Below are 26,137 nucleotides of genomic sequence, written 5' to 3' on the forward strand. Positions count from 1 at the left end.
AGACGCCTCTGCCAACAGCTGACTGGAATACAGAGGTGTCAACAGACTGTTTGAAGTTGTGCCCACCACCTCAGTGTCAAACAACTGCCACAAGTCTCGTGCCATAACATCGCACAGACTTCAGACAAGTAAAAAGTTAATGTAAGAAAAAGAGCTGCAATAGAGAAAAAAGGAGAAGAAACTGCTAAAAGAGAGAGGAGAGTTAAAGCCCAGCAAAGAAAGCTAGAGAAAGCCAACAAATCGACTGAAAAACGTTCAGATTAGTACAATAGTCTGTACACTCTTATTGAAAAATTTAAAGTTAGTTTTTGAAACATGCTTTCAAGATAAAATATTTTGTTTGTTGATTGTGCCATATTTTCTTGTTCAGCAGTTGATGTTACATACTCGATATATTTTGATGAACTTGTATGTAGCCTAGATCTACATATATTACTATTAATAAGTTCAGTTGAATATATCATGAACCCCCTACAGAAGGAAATGTTGAAATAAAAACGAGCTAAAAAGACAAATAAAAAACACCTAACAAAAACGAATTGAAAAAGATTGTTTAATTCACCAAATATGATAAAATAAGGCGATACCCCAAACTGGCGAAGTTCCCCTAAAGCACTGGCAAATTCCCCCCATACGGTGGCGAATTTCCCCGTCACCATGGTCACTTGAACGAAGCAAAAGATGTACGACAAGCAAGCACACTAATCATATGAGAATCTGCATTTTCATTGGTCAGGTGAGGTCGCAGATTACTTTGGGGCCATGAGCATCGAGCGGGGAGAAGGGAGGAAGCTTCTTCATCGCTCGCCTGCTGAGACTGGCGAAATTACCCAACTTTACTCTACTGCAAGCATCCCCTTTCAGTTTCCCATTCAGCACCCCAGTCTGACTTTGGCCCAGATCTAGATCAGGTTGGACTACAATAATCTTCTGAGTTCTGATTACAAGATGTGACGTTGTTATGTCAGAAGGTAATAACATATATGCAGTGTCGGAGAGCCCATGCTTGATCACAGAGCTGTAACGTTATGCACAACGGTACAGACTTTTCCTCCTGTGGGAAAGACTAGGAGGGAAGGTGGCTCTTCGCAACATGGTAGGAACGGAGCCTCTGTACTCAGCATAGTATACTTTTTACTCAAGCCGGTGTTGAGGAGGTAGATGAGGGATGATGGATGCATGCACACTGAAATTGAAGGAGTTATGTCAGTGTTCACACTGGTTTTGATTTATCAATTTTTTTTGTCAGACAACAGTTTATTGCAACAAAGGGATTAACTTATAAAGGAAAATTTCATTTCACAAGCTTGGTTGCTGTTAGGTAGAGATTTTTCTAAAATGAGTAGCTGCGAAGTGGACATTACAGTATCTTCTTCCTGAGGACCCAAATCATAATCCATTGCACATCATTAAATTTTTTCATTACCATCTGGTAGGTAACCACCTTCCAAACCCTCTACTCACTAGAGAAAAACAAGATTACTTTGGATGAAACAATGTGCTCATGGAGGGCCCACCTAACCTTGGCTGTTTTACAAGCAATATATTATGCTGGGGGGGGGGGGGGGGGGGGGGGGGGGAGAACATATTTATGAGAAGGGTCTGTTATTATTTCTTTCTACCTTTGTCTTACATTTCCCATTTTTTCCCCAACAATTTCAGCTACAAATATTCTTTTAAAAAATCTTATGGGCTAAATGAGCATTTTATTCAGGCCAAAATGTGAAACTTTCAGTGATTGATCATTTGCTTAGGAAAACAAAAGTGCAGCCACATTTACACACGTTGAGGCCCGCTATCGGACCCCCAGAGGTGCGGTAACTTTTAATGTGAAAACCCGAATAGGATAGGCTAACCAGATTGATGTGCATACAAATTTTTTCAGCCTAAACGCACTTATAGGGGATAAGCGCGGTTAAATGGAGGAGAAAGATTTTCTTCTGGCTCCTTGAACAAAGCCACATCAACGCAAGCATCTTGTTTCACCTCTGTCAGATCCAAGACAATAGGCACGAGCGAAGGCCTCTACCCTGCTTCAGTTCAAGGACAACCTCATCAGGCAGCTAACGTATGCAGCCAACACCGCAACTGTATCACCTCGGCGACCTATTGAGGTCGAGCCCACTCAACGCCTTGCACCTACAACCCACTACCAGGAATCAGCAGGGGTAGGCATGACAGGAACTGCCGAGTTTGCAGCAAAGCCGGACAACCCAAATGCCCTTGAAATGATTGCACTGTTTGCCCCAACATGCCTCAACTGTATAAAGGTGTAAAGTAGCGTGTTTTCTAGTGAGGCACACACAAAGAAATTTGAATGACACACAGTAACATTATGTTTCTACTTTCAGCACCTCCCTTTTCCAAGTTTTTGGATCTACTTTTCTGTGACATTGCAGCAGGACACTCTCATGACTTGTAAACTTTCATAACTTTCTTGTAAAGCAAAGATATTTGCATGAAATTTGCTGTGGAATTGGTTAAATGGATATAACAGTATTTGGGAAAATTTCACATTTGTATATATCAAAGCGAGTGCATTTGAAGTTGGAAATTATTCAATAATAGTTGTTCGTAATTGTTCCAAAAATCTCTTTTTTTCCCCTTTTACATAAATGCTGTCCCTATAAATCACACATTTTTCAAACCTTCAACTTATCCTCTTTCTTTTGATATCCAATATGTACAGGTTTATGTTAAAAAAGAAGTAGTGAATAGGCTTCTACAAAGACCACCATGGGTTATGATTTGGGTGCTCTGAAATGGCATTGTCTGAGCGTGACCCACACCTGGACACAGGCCAAATAGTGAAAGAGTTAACAAGACATTTGGTCAAACTTTCTCTTTAAAAAAAAACCACAACAGAGATGAACTAAGTGAACAGACAGCTGCTACCTTTTTGAACTGCCAGCAGAAGGTGAGATTTTCACTTTAGATGGTAAAAGTCTACTTTTTAGATTATTGCTCGGAAATGAAACAGATTTTGCCACTTCCAAAACATTCTTGAACTTTTCCGACTGCTCGAAGTCACTTATGTCGCTGTCTTGGATGGCGTCTTCGTTGTTCATTGCCAGCTGAGTTTGAATGAAAGCCTCTACGGAAGAACTTCCTCTGTTGTTGACGAGGGTGTCGTCAGAACATGGGTCTCCGATTGCTGAAACACCAAGGGGACGCAGTTTATCCCTTTTCAAAGAGGTTTGGTGGGGTATCAACACTAGGTCTTCTTCAATTCCACCTTCACATGAAGGTGCCGCCTTTCTTGACAATCTTGCACATTCTCTTGCAATAATACCTGAAAAAAGAAAGCATAGAAAGCTATTAACATTAGTTTCATGTACTTTGAGTGAAGAGAATCTACATAATGGTCATACAGTGCATGGAAATAAGCAAGTTAGACAAGACAGAAACAGTGGCCTCAGTGGGATAATGATGAAGTAGGGTCTACCAGTGGTGCGCACTCTAAACACCCTCTTATCAAGCTTTTAAGATGGTGAAATCAACTTCCTCTACCATTATGGCACTCGATAAGATAAACTTTGAGATTTAGTCATTCATTAAGTAGAGACATGCTTTAGTTAAACTTTAAGGCAACTTTGAGGTATTCGGAAGGGTCACTGCATTTATTATCAGGACGCCAGGCGTTGGAGGAAAACACCCAGCATATATTTTTGTGGATAATATGCATGGAATCACATAGCTTTGTCGTTAGCAAGGCTAGATGTAGCCTGATTTTTCACCGATACATTTCGATATTCATTCACGGAACTGAGCAACAATAAGGTCCTGACCCCAGACGGTGTGGAAACTTTATATACATGCAAACATGATAGTTTCAGCCAAATAAATATAGAGAGAAAGTTTAAAAATCTACCAATCATATTAATTGTAAAATCAACGTAAGCTTAGTAAATGAAAATAAAAGACTGGCTGTATAACGTGTTAAAAACCCTGTATACATATATATACATTTTCAACTGTTTCAGCAAAATGAACATGTAGAGAAAAAGTCAAACGACCTCCTAACCTTGTTGAATGAGCAACTGAGCAAAAGAAAGGGGAAAAAAATATCAGCTTTCTTTCTTTTTGTTGTCAGAGCTTTTATTTTTGAGCACTCCCCCCCCCAAGTGATCTTACGTATATTGTAAACCCCCCACACACACACACAACAGACACAATTCAGATAATACAGTTGAACTCAGATTCAATGAGGTTGCCAGGCCTGACCTAAAATCTCGTTGAACCCGAGTCTTCGATATATCAAACATGAGGTTTTATGTAGATATTTACAGCCAGTAATGTGTAAAGAGAAGTAACAAGTGGGGCCTGAAATGATCGCATATTATGAGCTGTGCGAAAAAAAAGACTCATTTGTTCAAATGCACGCCTATGTCACCTCGATTGTTTGCCAAAAAGTTGTGTTGCTGTGTAGAGCCTAGCATACGGCAACTTTTGATTCCATAGACCAGCGCATAATTCACTACGTAGATCTAGACCAGCTTATCATTGTAATATTGATCAGTGGGGGATGGGGGGGGAGACTGTGATGCGTTTGTATCTTTGCGACATTTCATGCCCGAACCGATGGTGCCCCCCCCCCCCACGAAAGGCTGCAGAAAGAGCCAGAAGCCCAAAGGAGGGGGGACGGAGGAAGGAAGTGGAGATGAAAACAGATAACAGAACGTGGTTAGAGAGCAGGAAAGGAGGTGAAAGGAGAAAACTTTTCATCGCTGTCAGATTTTGAATCCAGGACCTATTAAATGAGAGGTTCACACCACAACCTCTAGACCATGAGAGCCCTAACTTTACAAATCAAGTTTCCTTACCCGATGTTTCTGATGCTCCATGGTACATATTCTCCAGCTGCTTCATCTTTTTCTTGCCACTTTTACCTCCACTGTTGTAACCCGCCGGAGCAATGTTTTCCAGAAGTATGCTCTCCCTTTCGGCATTCCTCACCAACCGCTCAGAGACTCCGGGCGGATCAGTGTCACTGGCTGAGGATGTGCCCGAACTTTTGAAGCCAAATGAACCCGGTGACGCCCTTTTCTCGGCACTAGAAACAAAGTGATCTTGACCACTATCCTGTCCATCATCAAAGTCCATAGGAGAAAATGAAGAAGCATAGGAAGAGGTCTCAAAGTTCAACTTCCTCGAGGGATGCCCATTGCGAGGCTGTCTCCCTCTACCAATGCCAAACCCATTCATTTTCTGCGGTTTGTTTTTCATTTGTTCATTTTCACTTTCTGCAACAAATCCATTGCTGAGTTCATCTTGCTCAACAGTCACAGAAATATTCCCTTTGTTCGAATTGTTCAGTCCACTAACTTTAGTCACGTCCGAGACACTGTCCGAGTCTGACAGTGGCGGAGCCACGTTATTAACACCATCCCCGTTAACTTGATTTGAGCAAGACTGCTGCATTCCTAACTGAAAAAGTTTAGATCCCGAAAGTCTCGAACTAGGCTGAGGTTGCATGCCACGAAGCTTACGGTTTGCTGATGGAGGGGATATGCCTGACTTGGTTTCTTCCCCGACAGAGGTATGTGATATCGAAGGGCCGCCTTCATGGTGAGCCCTCACAGGACTGACATTTTCATGTGCTGACTCCCATTCCTCAGACTTGTGATGACCACGACCCCTGCCATTTGTCAAGCATTCCCCAATAGTTTTCAACGATGGTCTTTCTTCCTGATCACCTTCTCTGCTGTCATCACCAGACTTTGTTGTCCAAATTTTTGAGTCAACGTTGCTCCTAGCTCTGTGAAATTCATTGTGCGAATTCAGTTTTTGAGAGTTCAATTTTGCCTCCCCTTCATTTGACTCAACAGTGGCGACTTGTAGAGTAACCGGCTTTTGACGGCATTTCTCTTCAGCGGGCATTCCATTTGAGGCACTGTACTGATCTTGGCCAGGAACTGCAGATCTTTCACGGACTGAAAGGAAATAAGGCCCAAAAAAAAGTTACTGATAATGATAAAATTATCACATTCATTCGAGTGAACAAGTTTTGTTTGTTTGTGTAATTGTTTGTTTTAGTAGAAGTTTTATGGTGCTAGCAACTGCATAAGGTCAAATGAGCGCCAAGGGGTGGATGTCAACAGAGAAGTCTTTACAGGGAATCAGACTTACTCTGCTCACCTCTCTAGCTTCAACAGCACAAAGTCTGCCTCGGCTATTAAGGCACCCCGTAAATAGCGGGGTCAAGAGTGTGACAAACATACAAAAGAAGTAGAGGAAAATGCCGGTAGTAAGGATAAGGAAAGAAAAAGCAGCAGTTCCCTGTTGTAGTTCAGGCACAGTTATGATCATGACATCGATAGATCAGCCCATTTATAATTTTACTGTGCATAAGAACAAGTTAATGTCCCCCCCTTTGGGAATGGCCTAAAGACACTTCAGTAAGGGGGGGGGAGACGAAATATACAATATCAATAAACAGAACATAAAGTACGACACTAGAAGTATGAAAAACAAAAACAAAACTAATTCAACTCACAAAGTTTGTTTTGAACTTAAGGCAGAAATTGAACAACACAAAATGCTTATGACGAGTGCAGTGAAACTCGCTGATGAATCATTATACTGATTGTATGTTGGAAGTACAGGCCTTTTGCTGCAAGCACTATAGTACTCACCAGTAGAAAGTACTCACATGTGTAATGGTACTTCCCAATAGAAAGTACCCACAAGCACTAACGCACTCCTCAGTAGAAAGTACTAAAATACACTACAGTAGTCTTCGCCTAAGATCCCACCGCTTACAATCCCGGTTCGTTTAAGATCCTGTTGTTTCAAGAAAACAGAATCTTTACTATACAAAAGTCACCTCTAAGATCCCGCTCTGATTCACCCTGAAGGTCTACATTCAGCTAAGATCCCACATTTCAGATCATAATTTGTGAAACAAAAACCAAAGTGGGCACAAAATAAGCCAATCTCGTGAATGATCACATACACGTTGAAAAACTCTTTGAAGTGGTGCAATATGTGCCCCAAACGGGATCACACCGAGGTGTGAACTGACCGACACGTTTCCACCAAACATCGCACCCACATCTGAGCTCTCCCCTAAACATACTTCACTTTGCTCCAGGCAGCAGTGGCGGTGGGTAGACCAAAATTTGGGTGGGGCTTAGGTTGCTTCCAGTTCTTTACCACCAAATAGCAAGCAATAAGAATTAAACAGTGATGATTTTTTTATACTCACGGTGAGCCACAGCAGTTTGAAAACCATTCAAACGAGAAGAGTTGCATTTGTTTTCCATCTCTTCGTTCTTAGTTAAATTCTTGTTGATGGTGGGGACGAAGCCGATTCATATTCAAATTTCCTCTAATTAGTCTTCGTGTGATGAAAAAGTTGCCTTACAAGTAGTTCGACCTGATTTATAACTGTTAAATCTCAGCGGCACAAACACAAACATGCACATACAGCACTTCAAACATAATACTTCTATGAGCTGGATTAGGCCATGTAGTCGAGAAAGTTGAACGCACCCAACAAAGAACCAATGAGCGCATAGGTATCTGTGTCAGTGAGGGAAAGTGTGTCATAAACTTTCACCCCATTGTCAGGGCTAGGAGAGCGCGAGCCCTCGGTACAGAGTTATTTTTTCAGTCTTCTACCTTTTTACGAGAAGAGTTTAATTAAGCACGGATGTGGGGAAAGGGCTCATCTTTGCAGAGCCCTAAAGACATTTGATTGGCTGCTGGGTTACTATAGTTGTAAGTGGTGACAACAGTGATTGGATAAGCGAGCAAGCCGCCAAGTTGATCACTCTGTTTCAACTGCTTGTTTCAAATGGAGAAACTTTCATTTGCTTTGGGATAGAGTTGGGGGTGGTGGGTGGGGAGGGGGTAGGGGCTCAAGCCCGTGAGCCCTTCACTACCCACCGCCACTGCCAGGCAGGATCATATCAAACTTTTCCCTGACAATTGCAGCAGCTGTCTCTACTCCCGAATCTGTGAGACAGACTGCATTTTAAATGGTGTAGTCACAACGTAATGGTGTGTAACGACAAAGGCGGGGGAACTCGGCCAGAGATGGAAAGCTGTAAATTTTCGACAGGTACAGGGGAGGGGTAACTGGAAAAGCATAGATCTTGAGACTCATGATAGAATAATACGTGAAAATGGCATGCCTCATGCCACTATGCACTGTGATAGGTCATCAAAGTTAACCACTCTTTGCTCGCCATATGTCATAAACCCACCCAGGGGGTCACCGTAGATTCTTCCCTGGGTTCGTCATTTAGGATCCCACATTTCCTTGCTTCAGAGCACTGGGATCTTAGGCGGAGACTACTGTATAGCACTCCCCAGCAGAAAGTACCCACAAGTGATGTAGTACCCCCAAATAGAAAGCACATTATTCTCACAAGTGCTACAGTATTCCCATTTAGAAAATACTCACAAACCCCAGTACAAAGTACTCACATGCACAGAAATACTCCCCAGTAAAAAGTACTCACATGTGCTATAGTACGACTCCGACCGGTGCCAGATTGAGTCATGACTCCTGATAACAGTTTTGTCTTGAATTCCCAAACAATTCGATCGGAACCCTCGCTGGTCATACGTCACATAATGCGAGTCTTTCCTTTGGTAGTCAAATTCTTTGGCATTGGTAATCTCAAAATCCACATACTTTTGAATGTCCAGAAAGCTGCAAGGGAGAAGGTGTTGACTTGCCTGAAAAAATAGAAAAAACAAAAATTATTGAAAACACCCAAAACCAAGGTCGACTCTTTTTGAGTGTTAATTACTTCACACAAAACCTGCCAAAGAATAGTCACACCATGCCGTAGCTGTCCAAACTTTGGCTTTGAAACATCCGATGACCCTCGCTATTATCCCTTCCCCTTCCAACCAAAGATCGCTTGAATTCATTTTGACATTTATCTGTATACATATTCATTTTTATCAAATAGCATTAGAAATTACTGTTACTTTTACCTAAAACCTGCACAACTTATTCCTGACTGATCTAAAAAATCATTTATCAGAAAAATGACAAACTGTATTCCTAACACAATAAATGACAAACTGTATTCCTAACACAATGACCACTCCTTTATGCACATACTCCACTCATCAACAATGGCCTAATACAAATGGCAAAAGTATTTTTTAAAAGAATGATATGTAATTTATTAACCTAAGTTTACCCTGAATTTTTCCGCATTTCCATGTGGAGCATCTTTGCTGTGACCCAAATAGAGTTTCACCCCGACTTTGAAGACAAGCAACATTTTATCCAGTAGAACTCTGGAGAGTTTGACCAAGTGGCGAACATTTTTGCAGGCAAACACCAAAAGAGGGTCCGGTATAGGCCTCTGCAGCCACAGTTCCTGGTCCTTCTGAAATAAAAATTCACAAGAGACAGAAACCATTAAAAATCTACTTTTATTAACCCTTCCAGCACCAGCCATTTTTTGTGCACTCCCTTTCCTCAGTTCCAGCCAATACAGCAGTATATGAGAAAATGAGGTTTGCATTTAAAAAAGTGATGTAGTATCTTTGTAATGAGGTTTAGATAAAAACATATAAACAAAGTTTAGAGGTAAATGAAGAAATATTATGAAAATTAAAGTTTAATTAGGTTAGTCAATTTAGAAAAATGCTCAAATTTGGTACCCCCTGAAACTGAGAATATACGCTCTTGAGACAGTGGGTGGTACAAGTGCTGCTGAAAATATACACGCACGGGGCTGGAAGGGATAATATTAATTGATCTATGGGTAAATTTGATTCACAATGAATCACACACACAAAAATACATACATAACACAATAAAATATCAAACTTACACAATACTCTATATCAAACCAATTTGTCAACACACCATTGTGCAGCACCCTGTTTTCAAACTAGGGTTCTCGTGTTTTTCTCAAGGACACACACCTAAGGACCACCCACCTAAGCAGTAAGGAAGAGTGGTTGCTAAAACATCTCACTAGATTTTACCCCGATTTGCTTTTACTGGATGCCGAACACCTGCAGTGAATAAAAAGACCACTCACCTGTTGATGTCTTTCTCGGATCTTGTCGCTGAACACCTCATCATGAGACAAGCCCAGGTGACACATGAGACAGCCAGGCAAACTCTCCACGTACCTGGGCCAATCGCCACCGTTGCACAGGCTGTACACGTAGGCATTAGCAACCTGGATGTACACAAAAGAACACTGTTAGACAAGAATGGTTGTTTCTTTCACAATCAAACATGACAACTATAGCAGGTCATACTATTGTCAATAAGTCTGATGAATTTCTCAGATGACTTTTCATAGCCATAAGAAGAGTGCAAGTAAAAGTATATTTCTCAAATATATATCTATATACTGTAATGTATAAATAAATAGTTCCATGTATCCTACTAGACTTTTCAGGCCAGCAAACAGCATTTAGATAAAAACACTTTTTTTTTAGTAGAGGGTTTTACGGCGCTCGCAACTGCATAAGGTCATATGAGCGCCAAGGGGTGGATGTCAACAGAGAAGTCCTTACAAGGACTTACTCTGCACACCTCTCTAGTTTCAACAGCACAAGGTCTGCTTTGACTATCAAGGCACCCTGGAAATAGTGGGTCACAAGAGAGTGACAAACATACAAAAGAAGTAGAGGTAAATGACAATAGTAAGGATTAGGAAAGAAAAAGCAGCAGTTCCCTGTTGCAGATCAGGCACAGTTATGAGCGTGACATGATGAATCAGCCCATTTACAATTCTACTGTGCTTGAACGAGAAATGTCCCCCCCCCCTTTGGGAATGGCCTAAAGACACACAGTCAGTGGCACCGCCCCGGGGGGTAAAACACTGTCAGACACATATACAATAATTTGAAACAGTAACTACCTGTGTATCGAACACGTTGTTCAGAGTGACATTGTATTTATGATACAACAAATCTGAAATCCATCGAGAGTCGTGGATCACCTGAAAGGAGGAGACAAAAAAGAATATCTTAGCATTTACACTTTAAAACTTTAAACATAGATATTAAAATCCATTTTAGGCTGTTTGTTGTCGTAATTTAATTTATTTCTTATTTATGTTCTAACAATGTGTGCTTGATATAATAATATATGAATAAGATCATTTACACGGCATTCTAAAAAGAAATGAGGGATCACCGAAAAAAGAAAAGAAAAAATAACTCCACTTTTTTCATAGCAGAGTGATTATTATGTTTAGAACAACTTTAAGGATATGGGGATGTTTATACAAGAAGTCTGAACTTCCTATGTGCCAGAAGAATTTTCACAACTGTGATAGAAGAGTGTGTTGTAAATGTGGCAGGTTTAAGATGGTTTTGGGAGAGACTAGACTTGCATATAACAAATAAAGTACACATGATATTACAAAATGAAGACAATATATATATATATATCACAATAAATCAGTGCATCGAAATCAAAGTTTACTTTGTAGGTCAGATAATATAGACAGCATAACGATGACACATCATGGATTGGCACATGCACAGCACCAGATAGGAGAGATAATTTGCAGTTTGGCACAAAAACAGTTATACTTAAACCACGGAAAACCAAAGTAATGGCAGTGCATCTACTACTCCGCCTAAGGCCCTGTTTTGAAAATCCCCCCCCCCCCCTCCTTCCAGGAGTGTTCTGTACAAAGTTAAACTTTGAAAAAAATTGTCTACAAAAGCAACCCCACATGACAATAAATATCAAATAAACTGCAAAATATAAAGTTTAGTTTTTGTTTAGATTTAAATAGAGGTAAATGTTTCTAGGCCAATCCCTATTTTCTGGTTGGTCAAGGATGATCTAGACACTAATCAGTCCTAGTTTTATCTTTGCATTTTTCTTTGCCCTAGCCTGAATCAACAACACTGGTGTTTGTGGAGTAGCAGTTATGCCCTTCTCTGTCGCACACAGGAGACCTGAGGTCAATTCCTGGGTGGGGACAATTGTTATTGAGTATCTTGGTCTTTCTGCAGGGATGCTGTGTCCGTCTCAGCTTGGGTTGGCCTTGATGGGCAGGGTCAAGGTCCCAAAATAAATCATCTAAATAAAATGTGTCATAAAATCTTTTTTTTATTCAACCACTAAATAAAAATATAAATTCACATTAATGTCTCATTTCTCCATCTGACCCTGCGTTAGCTCGTATTTCATCTTCACCTTTAATGTTTTAACCAAATAGTAGATCACTATCACAGAAGATATCAATGAAATCTAGATTCAAACTTGAATGAGAATTCCTTTATAATCAGGCGTGGGAAAATCCTGAGCGAGATCAGCCGCGAAGGTATCGGGTGACAAAAGTTGACCCATGCAGGTATTGGGTCCGTTAAATAAAAGGAATGTCCCAGTTAAATCTCGTTAATATCAATTAAAGCAATTTGAAAGCAAAAGTCGACAGCGGACCAAGACGTTACATATTTGAAATGGTTCTTGCCGTTACCTTCTGAACATGTAAAGATTCAAGAACCTCTTGAAGTCCTTCATTAAAAGCTTTTTCTCCAAGTCTCAGCAAATCAAATATTATGACATCAGTGTCTGTAGCAATCTGTGACAAAGGAGAGAACATTAAACAATGAACAAAATTAAATACGGCTAAAACATTTTTTAAACCGAAAGCTATATGTATAATATGATATGCATAATAAACTAAAAACTTGCTAGGATGAGTTAGAAGCCATTACAGAAGTTAAAGTGAGCTAAATGTAAGTTTTTAAGATTAGTTTCATAAGTAAATCTTTAAAAAGAGCACACAAATACAACAATAGCATCTTTACAAAATAAGAACTATAGTAGTGTCAGAGTTGAAAAAAAGAAATCCACAAAGATAGACATGGAGTAGAACATATTGTAAGACGTTAAATTCTCTAACAATACAACAAGCAACTTCAAAAGTTTATTATTGTACACAACTGATTTGGGGGATCTTGAATTCGTCCTCCAGTCAAAAAATATGCCACCGGTCAGAAAAGGCTGACCATGAACTCGCCCCCCGTCGTTATCCATATGGTTAAATGAGGCAGTCGCAGAGAAATCGAGTACTCACTACGATTGCAACTGCGCTGCATTCCATCATTATGTGACGTAAGCCTACTCACAGATACCGAATAAGCCCCCCCCCTCCCCAATTAATTTTCAGTTTTTTGTGCACCCCTTTCTTCTTATTCCATATCCCCCTTTATTATTTTCCAGCTGGCCACGACCGACAATCATGTGAAACATTATATCTAGAATCTAGATATCTGAATGAAACTTTTTATTTTGTAAATGGAAAATTACCTTCAGTACTGGTACTGGTACCGGGTTGGCTACCTCTTTTTTCTGTGCATTTTTAAAACTTTTGCACATAGGTTTATATTTTTTAATGAAACTGGCTTGTTCCTAAATGGGAAAAGTTGTCAGAGTAATCTACTAAAATTTCATTTTAAAAACCCCCAGATTTGTTCCTACTAATACAGGGGTATGAGGTTGAATGTATCCCCCGCCCCTTTTTAAAATTAATTTCGAGCCACTCCCCCCCCCCCTCCTCTTTATTCGATACCTTAGAGTAGTCTAAACATTCTGCTCCAGACCATGGCATAGACAGAACAGCCCCCACCCCCTTCCCCCCCCCTCCCTACACACACATGCACTTTTTCCTTTAATGAAGCTTGGGTTATTGTTATGGTGTCACTGGGCTTAATTAAACAAATTTTTCTGGTGTGTATACACTTGAATGAAATTTTGGGCGGTTTATCACTGATGTCTTGTGTATTGTGTTTTTTGTTTTTGTAAAGTGTTTTACGGCGCTCGCAACTGCATAGGTCATATGAGCGCGCGGGACACACCTAATATTTTCAGTTGGTAGGAAATTTTGAATTTTGCCCGGGTGGCGGCCGAAGCCTACTCTTATCGATTTTAGACCACTAAGGGATCTTTAACGTGCGCAACTTGCACACGGGCCCTCCGAGATTTTTCGCCCTTGTCCGAGAAGGCTAGGTGTAGATCTTTCCTACCAGAAGATCAGGGGTGTGGCAGAAAGACAGTAGTAAGGAGGAGCCAAGGAGTAACATTAGAAAGGCTGCAGAAAGAGTCAGGAGCCCAGAGGAGGGGGAAAAGGAGGTGAGGGGGTGGGGGGCAGAAAGTGGAAATGAAAGCAGACAACAGAACATTGCTAGAGAGCAGGAAAGGAGGTGAAAGGAGAAAATTTTAGAGAAGAAAATTTTTTGGTCGCTACCCGGATTCGAACCCGGAACCTTTGAATGAGAGGCCAACACCTTAACCTCTAGGCCACGAGAGCCCCCTGTATTGTGTACACTTGTGTTGTGTGTATGGATTAATCATTGATATCCAACACAAAAAGACAAATATATACCCTCTTTGGAGTCATATTCCTATCTCCCCATGGAGAGCAGGAATAACTACAACACTACACTTCAAATTAAAAACACGTACACACACACATGCAATGCTTAGAGATATTATTAAGGATCATTTAACAGTTTCGATACCCTACTGCTGTCATTTTAAAAACTATTCGATTACAAAAGGGGGGCGAGTTAAGGATCAAACTTTCCGCATGTAGGGCTGTGATGTCATTGGGGGGGGGGGGGGGAGGGGGGGAAATTGCATTGCTTCCAACTGATTCATAGATATTTACATCATAAAAGGCATGTTGGACACCCTCCCCCCCCCCCAAACAAGCCTTTGGGTGTCCACTGCAAGATATATATGCAAGGTATGCTGCAACATACATTACAGTGTGCATTTGGTGCACAAGAAATGTAAAGGTAGGCAGGCTCAGGTCCATCTAGTTAATACAGTTCGGTCTTAAGTCTTAATTAATAAATAAGTTCAGATTACACAATAGTCCAAGTAACTGACGACACTATGTTTACCTGAATGAGAGACAAGGTTCCATGTCTCCCAATGTCAACTCCTTGAAAAGTCACACCCACAACTTCTTGTTCCATTATGTAGACAATCTGCACACACAAAAATATCACTGCAGTAAAGAACAAGGCGTGCTGTACTTTTTTCAGTTTTGAGCACAAGACAGTCATCCTGAGAAATTGAGAAGAATTTCTTCCAAACTGTTATCTGTTATCACTCATACTTTTTAACCCCTTTCCTATCCACATTCTCTGCCAACACTGGCTGCTAATTTGTTCAACTTCCTGTGCACTTGGCAACCCCCTGAAGTACACTTTTTTTTTCACTACGTGGAAATAAAGTAAATCCTGACAGCTGCTCTAAAACACTTTCTTTGCAAGTACTGAAAATGAGGCTACAGTGCAATGTCAGTAATCTATTTTTATCATAGCCAAGCCTTCCATTGAGGAAATCCTTCAGAAGAAACAAGCAACGTGCCTCGCAAGTTTCAGATCACTAAATCTAGCAAAACAGGCAAAGGTTCTGAAGAAAATTATACCAGGACTTAGGCTGAGAGCGTGTTACTTACCGCATCAAAAAACTTGTCACAAATTCTGCAAATCTGAGTGCAGTCCTTATCTTGATAGAAGTCTTCAAAGGAGTCACTGTCCTGCACAACAATATCTACAAGTGGAGAATAGAAAACATTTTACATAGTTATATTTGAACAAGAATTAAAATATTTTTACAAAATATTTTATGCCCCTATCGAAACAATATGGATAATTTAGAATCAGGCTGGTTTGACCCTGCCCATCAGGGTCTCGTAACAGACAGACAAAGCCACCCAATGAAATAGATGAAAAGGTGTTACTCCAATGTATCTAAAGCATGGTACTGTCTCTCAAACCAGGACATTAATTTTAAAAAATCTTCTAGCCCTGAAGTGTGAAAAACAGAACAAAAAACTAGCCGCAAGGTTGTTTTTTAAAAAAAAGGTAAATTCAAAAGATTTCGCGAAACGGAAAGCTGGCCTAGAAATCACCTACAATATCACACAAAGACTGAATACCAATAAGCATGCAAAAACTGCAGATTCTTACCATCCTCATGTTTACCCTCTGAAAAGATGCATTTTGCTGTTGCCAGGTCATCAGTGTCCAGATTTCGGAGTTTGCTAAGGTGTGATTGCACTATTTTCTTTCCTCGCAGCTGTCTCAATTTCCTGTAAAAAAAAAAAAATTCACGTTTTTCTAAATATGTAATAATGGTCCAAAAATTCTAACACAATGTTACAAGACAACAAAGTCACAGCAGTAAATAATAATCAACACACCAGTACACCTGAAACAGTAGCATACAATGAGTGAAAAATTAGACTGATAACAAAAAACAGAATCTTTCAGCCACCAGTTGACATGACATAGCGCAGTTGAACCTGTTCTACCGGCCACCTGTTCAAATGACCACTTACCCCGAAGTTCTTTCTTTGCCTTTCAAAAAATATTACAGTGAAATTTTCTAACCACTTTTCTCCTCAAAAATGGACAATATCTACTGTTTATTAAATCCAGAGACAAAACTCAGACCTCAATCGTTTAAGCAAAGAGACATCGACACAATCAATAACGCATATTAACTGTCATTAGACAGACAAACAGTAAAACACAGGGGAACAAAAGAAGTAGGTACCAGTGACACTCTCCAACTAGGTCTAGCCCTCACAAATTTTCATGTGAGTAGAAGCTAGGCCCAGCTTATTTAAAACTATCAAGCAGTCTTTTCCCCTCTTTACATTGATACCAAATATATTTTTCTGTGCAATTATTAAAGAAATACTGGCATTTTCCTGGGGGTTTTTTCTCCACTTCCCCTATTTGCAACCCTGTGAACTAAGCTGAAAAGCCATTTTTAACCTATCACAACACATATAGCCAGATGCTTAATATTTTCTAGAAAGTAACCTAGTAACACATTATACAAGTTCATTTTTTTCTAGCAGTCTCAAAAAAGAGAATTTCAATATTTATTGATTTAAAATTGGCTTTCCATTCACAATGACCCTTTTTCGCAAGTTTTCAGTCAGCATTGACATGAACACCACTCTCAGACACTCCGCTGGTCCCCATTTCTCACCATAGCTGATGCTACGCCAGAAGTAAAATCACGGCCAAGTTATCTGTTGTCAAGGGCTCGTGCTTCATGGAAATAGCCATTCCTGGTTTAATTCTAGCATATTAAAATACGGCACATGTTCAACTCTATTTTCACACAAATTTGTCCGAGACCTTTTCTAAGATGTTTTTTCGGACTTAAATCAAGTTTTTTGTAATCCATTTGATCCTTTCTTCAAGAGGCATCCGTGTATGACAGGGGTTGCTTTTGTACTCACAAAAGCTGCACCAACATACTTATTTTCAAAGAACGGTACACATTAGAGCAGTGCTCATTCGACTTTACTATTCGACATTCATGATTTTAGCACTATTCACAGCTATTCGAAGCGTGGCAGAGCCATTCGAATGGCGTGTGATTTTTTTAAACAGATAAATCTAATGGATTTTCTTCTCATTTTCTCAAACGTAGAAAAATTGGAGTACATTATATCTAAAATCATTAAGATAAATATACAGAAATACTCTTTATTTGATGGTTACGAGACAGAGTGATAAAAAGAGCCTACAAGAGTTACAAAACAATCCTTTAGAGAGTAGCTCTTACTATTCAATATTCACTCATCACACTTTGGACAACTCAAGCAAGGGCATTTGACTATTGAAGTGGAGCGAATGTTTTTTCCTTTGAAGTTAGCTGACGCAGTGAGCTCCCCTAACCCTACTCGAAATTCGAAGCGCTATGAACGGTGACATGATGTCAACACATTGAACTGTCTGTGCGCACGCGACAACAACACGCCCGTGCTCAGTGACTGATGTTGAACAGCGCAAGTCAGATCTGCACTATCACAATATAAGAAAAAACTATTTGACAGCGCTGTGAATACCAGAAGTTAGATCTGGGCTTATCACATATTATAAGAAAATACGTAAGAAGAACAATGGAATTTTGTTTTGGTTATTACATAGAAGAGTCCATACAGATGTAGCAAAATAATGATTTTGTGGAAAAAACACCTAAATATAAATGCATAACTAGTGGCTGCACCCACCTGCCCAGCCAGTTTGGACTGCCCACTCCAATCATCTGCTCAGAATTGACAAAATTGTGCCTTGACAGTGGCGCTACTAAGCAGAAGGAGGTCACTTTTTTCTTTTCTGTGGTAATGTGCAGCTCTAAGAGAAGACGCCAGCTCCCCAAAGTGATAACATTTTTCTCTCCATAATTCTTTAATTTTCCCATGGTAAGATAAGATAGGATACATCTTTATTGTCCAAATCCTGGCACATTGGTTTGGTGTTTCACCACGTACACACACACAAACATGCACACACACACACACACCCTCTCTTCCACACACATCTGTGTACATTATAACTATAATAATACAATAGTAATAGTATGCTTGAACTCACAAACAGACCAACAGTCACCTGCATAATATAAATGAACAGTAATTATAAACATGAATAATGTTAAGATAGATGCATACTCAGTATTCTGATTGTAACTCAATGGTATTCTGATCATGCTTTAAATACTTTAAAGATTAAAGGTCATAGGAATACTTATAACAGGATGATTAGGATGGTAGAAGTTTAATGGAAGATGGTAAGAATGACCTGTATCTTTGTTACAGATCAGAAGCCTAGGCCTTTTACTTCTGATTGATATTTTTATTTGAGGGAATAAGGGATGTTTATTGTCAAAAAAAGATGGAATTAATTTTTCTAGTGCAAGCGACAATGTATAATTCATCAAAGTAGGGGAAGGTAGATATGTTGAAATTTTGCATGCATGCTTTCCGTATTAATCGACTCAATTTTTCTTTATCTTGTTGTCTTGTATTCCCGGCCCATGCTGTCATACAGAAATGTGGTCTTTCCCTATCCAACAAACACCATATTGAACTTACATCTTTGAACTGGTATTCGGTCTTGTATTTTCCTTTTGCATTTCATCAGTAACATCAGGGGCACATTTCACTGTTGAAAGAAAGGACAAAATTCAATCTTGATTGCAGACTCAGGCCAAAATAAAAACATGTCTCACACCAAAACAACGATAACTCACATGTTTGATAAACATCAAAAGTAAATCCACAACCAGAGCTAAGAGTATGAATGTTTGCTATTGATGTAAAAAAATTGCTTACATTACTTACAATGTATGTCAATGCATTGTTACACAAGTCTAACAAAATTCCCATTTTGAATAGGAAAAGAACCCCCCCACCCCGAAAAAAACCCAACCCTGCACAAATAAATTGCTAAAAAAATAACCTGTTAGCGATAAGAATGGACAAGACATTAAATAGCATTTAGAAAAAAATATGTAACTTCACGGGAACCATTGCAGAAGATTATCTACTGTAGGCTGGCTACTTACCGTTCTGTATGTCAGCAACAGAAAAATACTGAGGCCCCAAGAGTTTGGTTGATCCATTTATGAACACTGTAACAGACAAAAATAGATTAGTCTAAAGAATGTCAAATTAACATTTTGTCAAAAGAACACAAATTTGAAATGTAATATCACCAGTCTATGAAAAGTAGGGATGGGCAGGTATCCAGTACCGGAACTCCTGGTCCTACCGAAGGAGGAGTCAGTACCGGCACCTGGTCTCCAGTACCGGCTCTGGAAGGAGCTGACACCAACGTTTAGTACCGGCTCTGGGACTCTCCAATTCTGACGTGTGTGTGTGTGTGTGTGGGGATGTGGGCGGCGCTGATCGAGGCGTGAGACGCAAAACGCGAAGTCTATGACCTCACCTACTGGTGTCACTCCCAGTACCGGTACAAGATAGGCGTAGTAGGCTAGGCTAAGTGTATAAGCAGTCTCCTTATACGTGACGTCACGTTGCACCCGGCAAGCGATGAGTCGCCAAGTGTGTATCTTTTTGCGCGACAAAATCACACAGCCTGTCGACTGGCACTTCTTGGCTAAGTATTATGACCAATGATGAAGCTTTAAACCTGTCACATCCCCAGTCTGTTGTGCGTGACAAGTCTCAATTGCTACATTGACCAATCGCTGGCGATTACCGTGTACGTAGACATTGCCATTGTGCTATGAGAGTGCAGTCTTTTGACCTTTGGTACAATTATACAGTCCTAGTAGGTAATTCTAGTACTAATTCTGGTTTTACGTAAAACCTCCCGACGACAGTCATATAATGTGTCACCCTTGTGCAAAATCAGCAACAAAATAAAAATTGCAAACAAAATACAAACCAACAGCAACAAAAACAACAACAATGCGGCTACTTTCGATTGGGACTGGGACCTCAGATGGGAATGGTTTGTTTTCTTCATCTTGATCATTCCTGCCTAAGACGGCCACTTTTCTCCTTGACAATGGGTGGCCATCTTACACAGGTTTGACTGTATTAAAAATATATTGAGGGGGGGTGCTTGTTGTTGGGGGTATTTTGGGGGGGGGTAAATGTTTTATGGTGTTCGCAATCAAACATTTTCAGTCGCTAAAAAAGTTTGAATTTTGCACGGGTGGCGCCGAAGCCTACTCTTATCGATTTAAGACCACCAAGGATTTTTAACGTGCACAACTTGCACACGGTACCTCCGAAATTTTCCACCTTTGTCCGAGAAGGCTAGGTGTAGATCTTATACCTACTTACCATAAGACAAGAGCAGGGGTGTGGCTGAAAGACAGCAGTAAGAGTAAAAAGGAGCCAAGGAGAAGCAGTAGAAAGGCTGCAGAAAGAGTCAGGAGCCCAGAGGAGGGGGCAAAAGATGTGAGTGTGTGTGGGGGGTGGGGAGGGGGGTAGAAAGTGGAAACGAAAGCAGACAACAGAACATTACAAGAGACAGAGAGCAGGAAAGGATGAGAAAGGAGAACATTTCACTTTTAGAGAAGAAAATTTTCCGTCATTACCCGGATTCAAACCTGGACCCTTTTGAATCAGAGGCGAACACCTTAACCTCTCGGCAAAGAGAGCCCCCAGTGTTGAGTTTAAAGATCAATTAATTACTAATGATTATATATATAGACAGCACCTCTTTATTTTTGTCGGATATGCAAGAAGATTGAGGTGTTTTAAGTCTTCTAGAAATCATAGGCGCATGCAAAAAATCATAGCAATTCACCACTAAGATTCGGTGTAATGAGGTCGGCAAGCATTTGGTGTTCCTCAGACTATAACAGTTGTTCCTGACATCGTTTGCACTAAAGTAGTCTAGTTCATCTCTCACAATCATCACATTATAATAATTTTGAGTTCGAGCAAATAAGTCCAAAGACGCTAGGATAACATTATTAACAATAACAAGTGCAACTCAGTAGGCCTTATTTCCTGTCCGCAGTGTCGCCATAGTCTACATTTGCAATAATTATCTCTGCGTGCACTTTACTGTTGTAAGCCCATTGTTCAGATTCAGAACAACGCATTACTACAGTAATTCCTTACCTCTCCTTTGGAGAACCAATGATCAGCGTGTTACTACTATAATATTAATATTGTCCTTAGGTGAGGCACTTTAACCTGCTTACCTCAGTCAGGGGTGAAATTAGTACAAGGATATCGGTATTGAGTACTGTATGCTCCCCAAGGAGTTACTACATGATGTATTTTTTAATGTATTGGCCTGCCAGGGGGATAAACAATGTACAGTCTGTGAGCCTGCACTATGCAGGAAACGGCTTCTTTATCTCTAAAAGGAGGAAGGGGAGGAGGAGGAGAATCTAAGAAGAAGAAAAAGAAGACATGACGTTGGTTTGTTTGTAGTATTATGTTTCTGAATTTTTTAATACACTGGGTGCACGGATGCCGTCTTCAAACCGAGTCAGATACCAGAAAGCAATAGAATACAACAAATAAACAAACATCGTTTTCGTAGCAAGACAGGACATTATTAGTATGTCTAGCGTGCTGAAACAACCCGCTTCGTAAAACATTCTCTCTCTCTTTTTGAGTTTCATTTGTAGCAGCACTGTGTGTTCAGTAACCTCACTGCAGTTGGCACGAAAGAATTTCTATTATGTATAGACCTATATATGTCTGTTCTTGCTTAATGGGAAATGTATTTTTTACTGAGGGTCAATAATTGATATTTTGATGTAAGTGGGTGGCTATGGTCACTTAGCATTATTTCCGCCTTTTTTTTTTAAGAACATTTTTTTTGGTGTGCAGTCAAAGTTACTTGGTCTCAACCAACAACAGTCGAACCTGTGTAAGACGGCCACCCATTGTCAAGGAGAAAAGTGGCCTTTCTGAGGTCCTAATTGAAAGTAGTCGCATTGTCGTTGATGTTGAATGTTTTCGCTGGGGAGGGGGGTGGGGGGTTCTTTCGTTGCTGCTTTTGTGCAAAGGTGACAATAAAACGAAATGGACCGAACGCTATGGTAAAACAAACACACTGGTCGCCACCACTCGGAAAACGAGCGACGTTTCTGTAACATGTTCATGTTGACGTCCATTGTTACTTTGTTACAGACTGGGTAAACAGTGACCGCTCATCTCACTTACGATTTGTGTGTATGAGTTCTGGGTAGGGCTTATGGGTTATGAGGGATCACAAACTTACCTCACCAGCAGCTGAAAATTTGTCACCTATTGGTCAACAGCGGGAGGGGCCTAAGCAACATGATCGGTTGGAGGGACTACCTAACAATAACGAATAACAACAGGTGATTGGATATGACGGCTCGCCCACAACACCAGGGGCCAATGCACAATTTATGACAAAACGTAATGGAGTCACTAAGGTGGCCGTCTAAGACAGGTGTTATTGTTTCATATGATAGGGGTTGTGTGTTAAAATATGGTGGTCGCGTTGGACAGGTGCCCGTTTAACACAGAAAAAACGTAAGGGGGGAAATGGAAAGTGGCTGTCTTGGCAGGTTCGACTGTACATATTGTTCTTGCCTGAGATTGAGTGTTCTCTAACTCGTTGGCTTGAGTCACTGTTTTACTCCCAATCTTTATAAAAGGCTGATTGGTAGATTCCGAATCTCTATGATGAATAGCTTCAAAAAAGTCATCCCAACAGGGGAACATTCATCTCCAACTTTCAAGTGAAAGTTCAACCATCTTCAGATTATAAACCGTCACATTAACTTGCGACGTGCAGTTCAGGTTGAGATTAACGGCTGACAGAAAATCACGACCTGGGCTTCGGCATTTTAATTAGAAAGAAGCTATTCAAAATGCAGTGGGTTTTTTTTAGCATGGGGGCTAATCACAACACTCTGAGTTCCAAATAGTTAAGGAAGAGGCTTGCCGTACTTAATGACTGCTAGACTGCCTAGCAGTACTTAAGTACGGCTAGACAGCTGGGCTAGCTGTACTTATTCTTAATATGATGGCTAGACTGACCATTAAAAAAATGAAGTGACTATTTCTCTGAACGTTCAGAGAAATAGTGCCGATCTTTATTTCTCCGAACGGTTTCCGGCTTCCTCTCTCGTGATTTTTAGCTTATTTGCCAAAGTTCGGAGCCAACTTTCATTCTGCCATTCTGCGAGGTTTGGGAAGGAGCAAATTTTTTGGTCTAGATCTATTTCAATTTCCAAGAGCTAGTCTGGAGATTTTTAGATGAGTGTAAAAATGTGAATAAGAAAGGTTTCAAAATAGAATGAAATCAAAATTAAAACAGCCCATAAACAACCATAAAAGTTAACAAATAAGGGCGTGTGTCCACCTGTCCGAAGAAGATTGGCTGTTTTAACCCTAAATGTGCGTAATAAAAAAAAAAAAGTACAGGAGGATATTACATGTAAATTATGGAATCACACACAAGGGGCCTGCCAGTGTCAGTACATGTAATCGGTTTTGGTGGAACGCTCAAAATTAAAACATTTAAATCTATATTTATACATGTATATAGATAGAAAAACAACACATCAGAACAATTTATATAACAAGAAAGAAAAAAATACACACTAACAAAATAAACACCACAAAGAGGGAAAAATAAAAGTAACTGTAACGTATTCAACAAATCAATGTGGTGACAAACAAGTGAGAAAGAGAAGAAGTGAAGCTAGGTGAACTTTCTTTCAAAAGTAAAAAGGTTCGGTTTCTTTCTTTTTTAAACAAAATTTAATTTTACTTTTATTCCCTGATTCGGGGACCAAAAAATGCCAAAAAATCGAGCCACGATTGGTTGGTTGCCGCCGCAACAAACGCAGATGCTAGTTCTATGTGTCGTTATCAATAACCCTCCATAGATCTAGATAGCACACGAGTGAACACAACAAATTAAGTTTAAGAGCAGCACCCTCCATACATAGGCAACACGTCAGGCCTATATCTCTAGCGAAAAACTGTTTGGAACTGTAGCATTTCTTTATATATATAAAAATTTACTGAGGACATTTTTTGGACCGCTTGAACCATATTGTATACGAACAATCTTTGGTAGGCCTATACTATAATTAAAGATCTATTTAATATCCGAAATTTGCGAGAAAGGATGAGATTTCAGAGTGTTCGGAGAAATAGTGCCCAGCTTTATTTTCCCGAACGTTCGGAGAAATATTGCCCAGCTTTATTTTCCCGAACGTTCGGAGAAATAGTGCCTAGCTTTATTTTCCCGAACGTTCGGAGAAATAGTGCCCAGCTTTATTTTCCCGAACTTTCGGAGAAATACTGCCGAGAAATAGAGACCTGTGTGCTTTACAGGTTTGAGTCGATAGTGCCTGACCAAACCTGGTCAGGGTTAGGGTTAGGGTTAGGGTCAGGGTTAGGGTTAGGGTCAGGGTTAGGGTTAGGGTTGAGGTTAGGGTTAGGGACCAAAGCGAAACATACCTGAGGCTATGAAAAACGCACATCGGAATTAAATGCGGAAATCTTGACAATCGCCCATCTAGATCTAGATTCTAGATCTATACTATACGTTTGATTCGCGGTGAGCTAAGATCTAACAACAGAAAAACATTAAATTGTAGTAAAATTCAGGGCGGCATGCCCCTCTGAAACCCCCCTACTCTTGGGGCCAAAACCCGTGAATAACAATTGCGGGGTGGGAACTACCGAAAAAGAGCCCACAAACTTAACTGCCAGCTTTTACTTACCGTCATTCAGCACCACTTTTCCGCCGAGTTCATCTACTCTACAGAGGACACCACAGTATTCGGACCCGCCTATTGTAGTTATCGTCATCTTTTTTCCAACAAAGTCAGAAGTTGCCATCGTGCTGTGAAGATTTATCTAGAAAATCTAGACTAGACTGCACGTGCCAAAACTAAAGATCCACTCAAAACAGAAGAGAAAGTGAGATGAAAGGCGTGCTCGGATTTCTCACGCAATGCTTCAGACTTCAGAGCTCGCTCGCTTCGCCTAGACTAGATTCTAGATTCTAGATCTAATCTAGACCTACGTGAAAAACACCCTTGGCCAGATCAAATGATGGACAATGTCATCAGTTTTGAGACCGGCTTGGGCTTTTTTTTTTTACCACAGCTAGTTTCACAGCCACTAAGCCGACAACTGGCCTAGACCTACTGCCTGCCTACTGTGTACTACTGTGTAGTGGTTTCGGTTTGTTGATGTCAACTTTAGGCCTACTTGATTGTCAACGTGCATTGCCAGTATTGCCACTGCCACTTGCCAGGTACTGCCTAGATCTAGCTCCTTACAATAAAAACCTCCTCGTAGGCTCTTACAAAGTATAAGAAAGTACTCTATCCAGAATTAAACGCGCCAAAATAAAATTAGTGTCGCGGGTATAATAATTACCTAGCCTACGTGTGTTCTAATTTCTAAACTAGATCTAGATCTAGATCAAGGTTTTAAATTTTTGAGTATGGTGGTCTTCATTTCTTTTTCAATTTTTGTTTCATTTTTTTCATATTCTTCACTGATGCTTTTGAACAGCTGTTTTTCCCCCCTTCTTCTCATCTTGTACAATAGCCTATCTTATATTAGTATATTAACTTCCTTGGCCTGGGCCTAGGCCTACGGAACCTCCTCTCTCTCTTCGCGGCGCAAGGAGTTTAGAACTTTACTTTTAATCTCCTTGTCGCGGCGCCACGAGCGAGCAGTACGCCGCGGTGGGGATCAAATATGGCCGCCGACTATGGGCTAAATCCAAGGAATTTAGAACTAATGGAGCCTCCTCTCTCTCTTCGCGGCGCCACGAGCAGTACGCCGCGGTGGGGATCAAATATGGCCGCCGAGTGTGGGCTAAATCTCGAACTGTGGCGTTTCTTTTTATAAAA

At 40.3% G+C, this 26,137-nt stretch overlaps 1 protein-coding gene across 1 annotated transcript; it reads right to left on the reverse strand.

The window, feature by feature from the left end:
• Positions 1–1,650: 1,650 nt before the first annotated feature.
• Positions 1,651–25,936, reverse strand: LOC101862633. Its single transcript, XM_005093101.3, has 13 exons — positions 24,992–25,936; positions 19,346–19,411; positions 18,873–18,942; positions 15,943–16,064; positions 15,429–15,523; positions 14,866–14,952; positions 12,432–12,536; positions 10,854–10,934; positions 10,020–10,163; positions 9,165–9,356; positions 8,469–8,688; positions 4,824–5,933; positions 1,651–3,292 (listed from the first exon to the last, which is right to left on the reverse strand). Exons 1-13 carry the CDS (start codon positions 25,107–25,109, stop codon positions 2,892–2,894), a joined length of 2,811 nt encoding a protein of 936 aa, XP_005093158.3. The 5' UTR covers positions 25,110–25,936; the 3' UTR covers positions 1,651–2,891.
• Between the last annotated feature and the right edge of the window lie 201 nt (positions 25,937–26,137).

Source organism: Aplysia californica, unplaced genomic scaffold (genome assembly GCF_000002075.1).
Source record: "Aplysia californica isolate F4 #8 unplaced genomic scaffold, AplCal3.0 scaffold00058, whole genome shotgun sequence".
Classification (NCBI taxonomy): Eukaryota; Metazoa; Mollusca; class Gastropoda; order Aplysiida; family Aplysiidae; genus Aplysia; species Aplysia californica.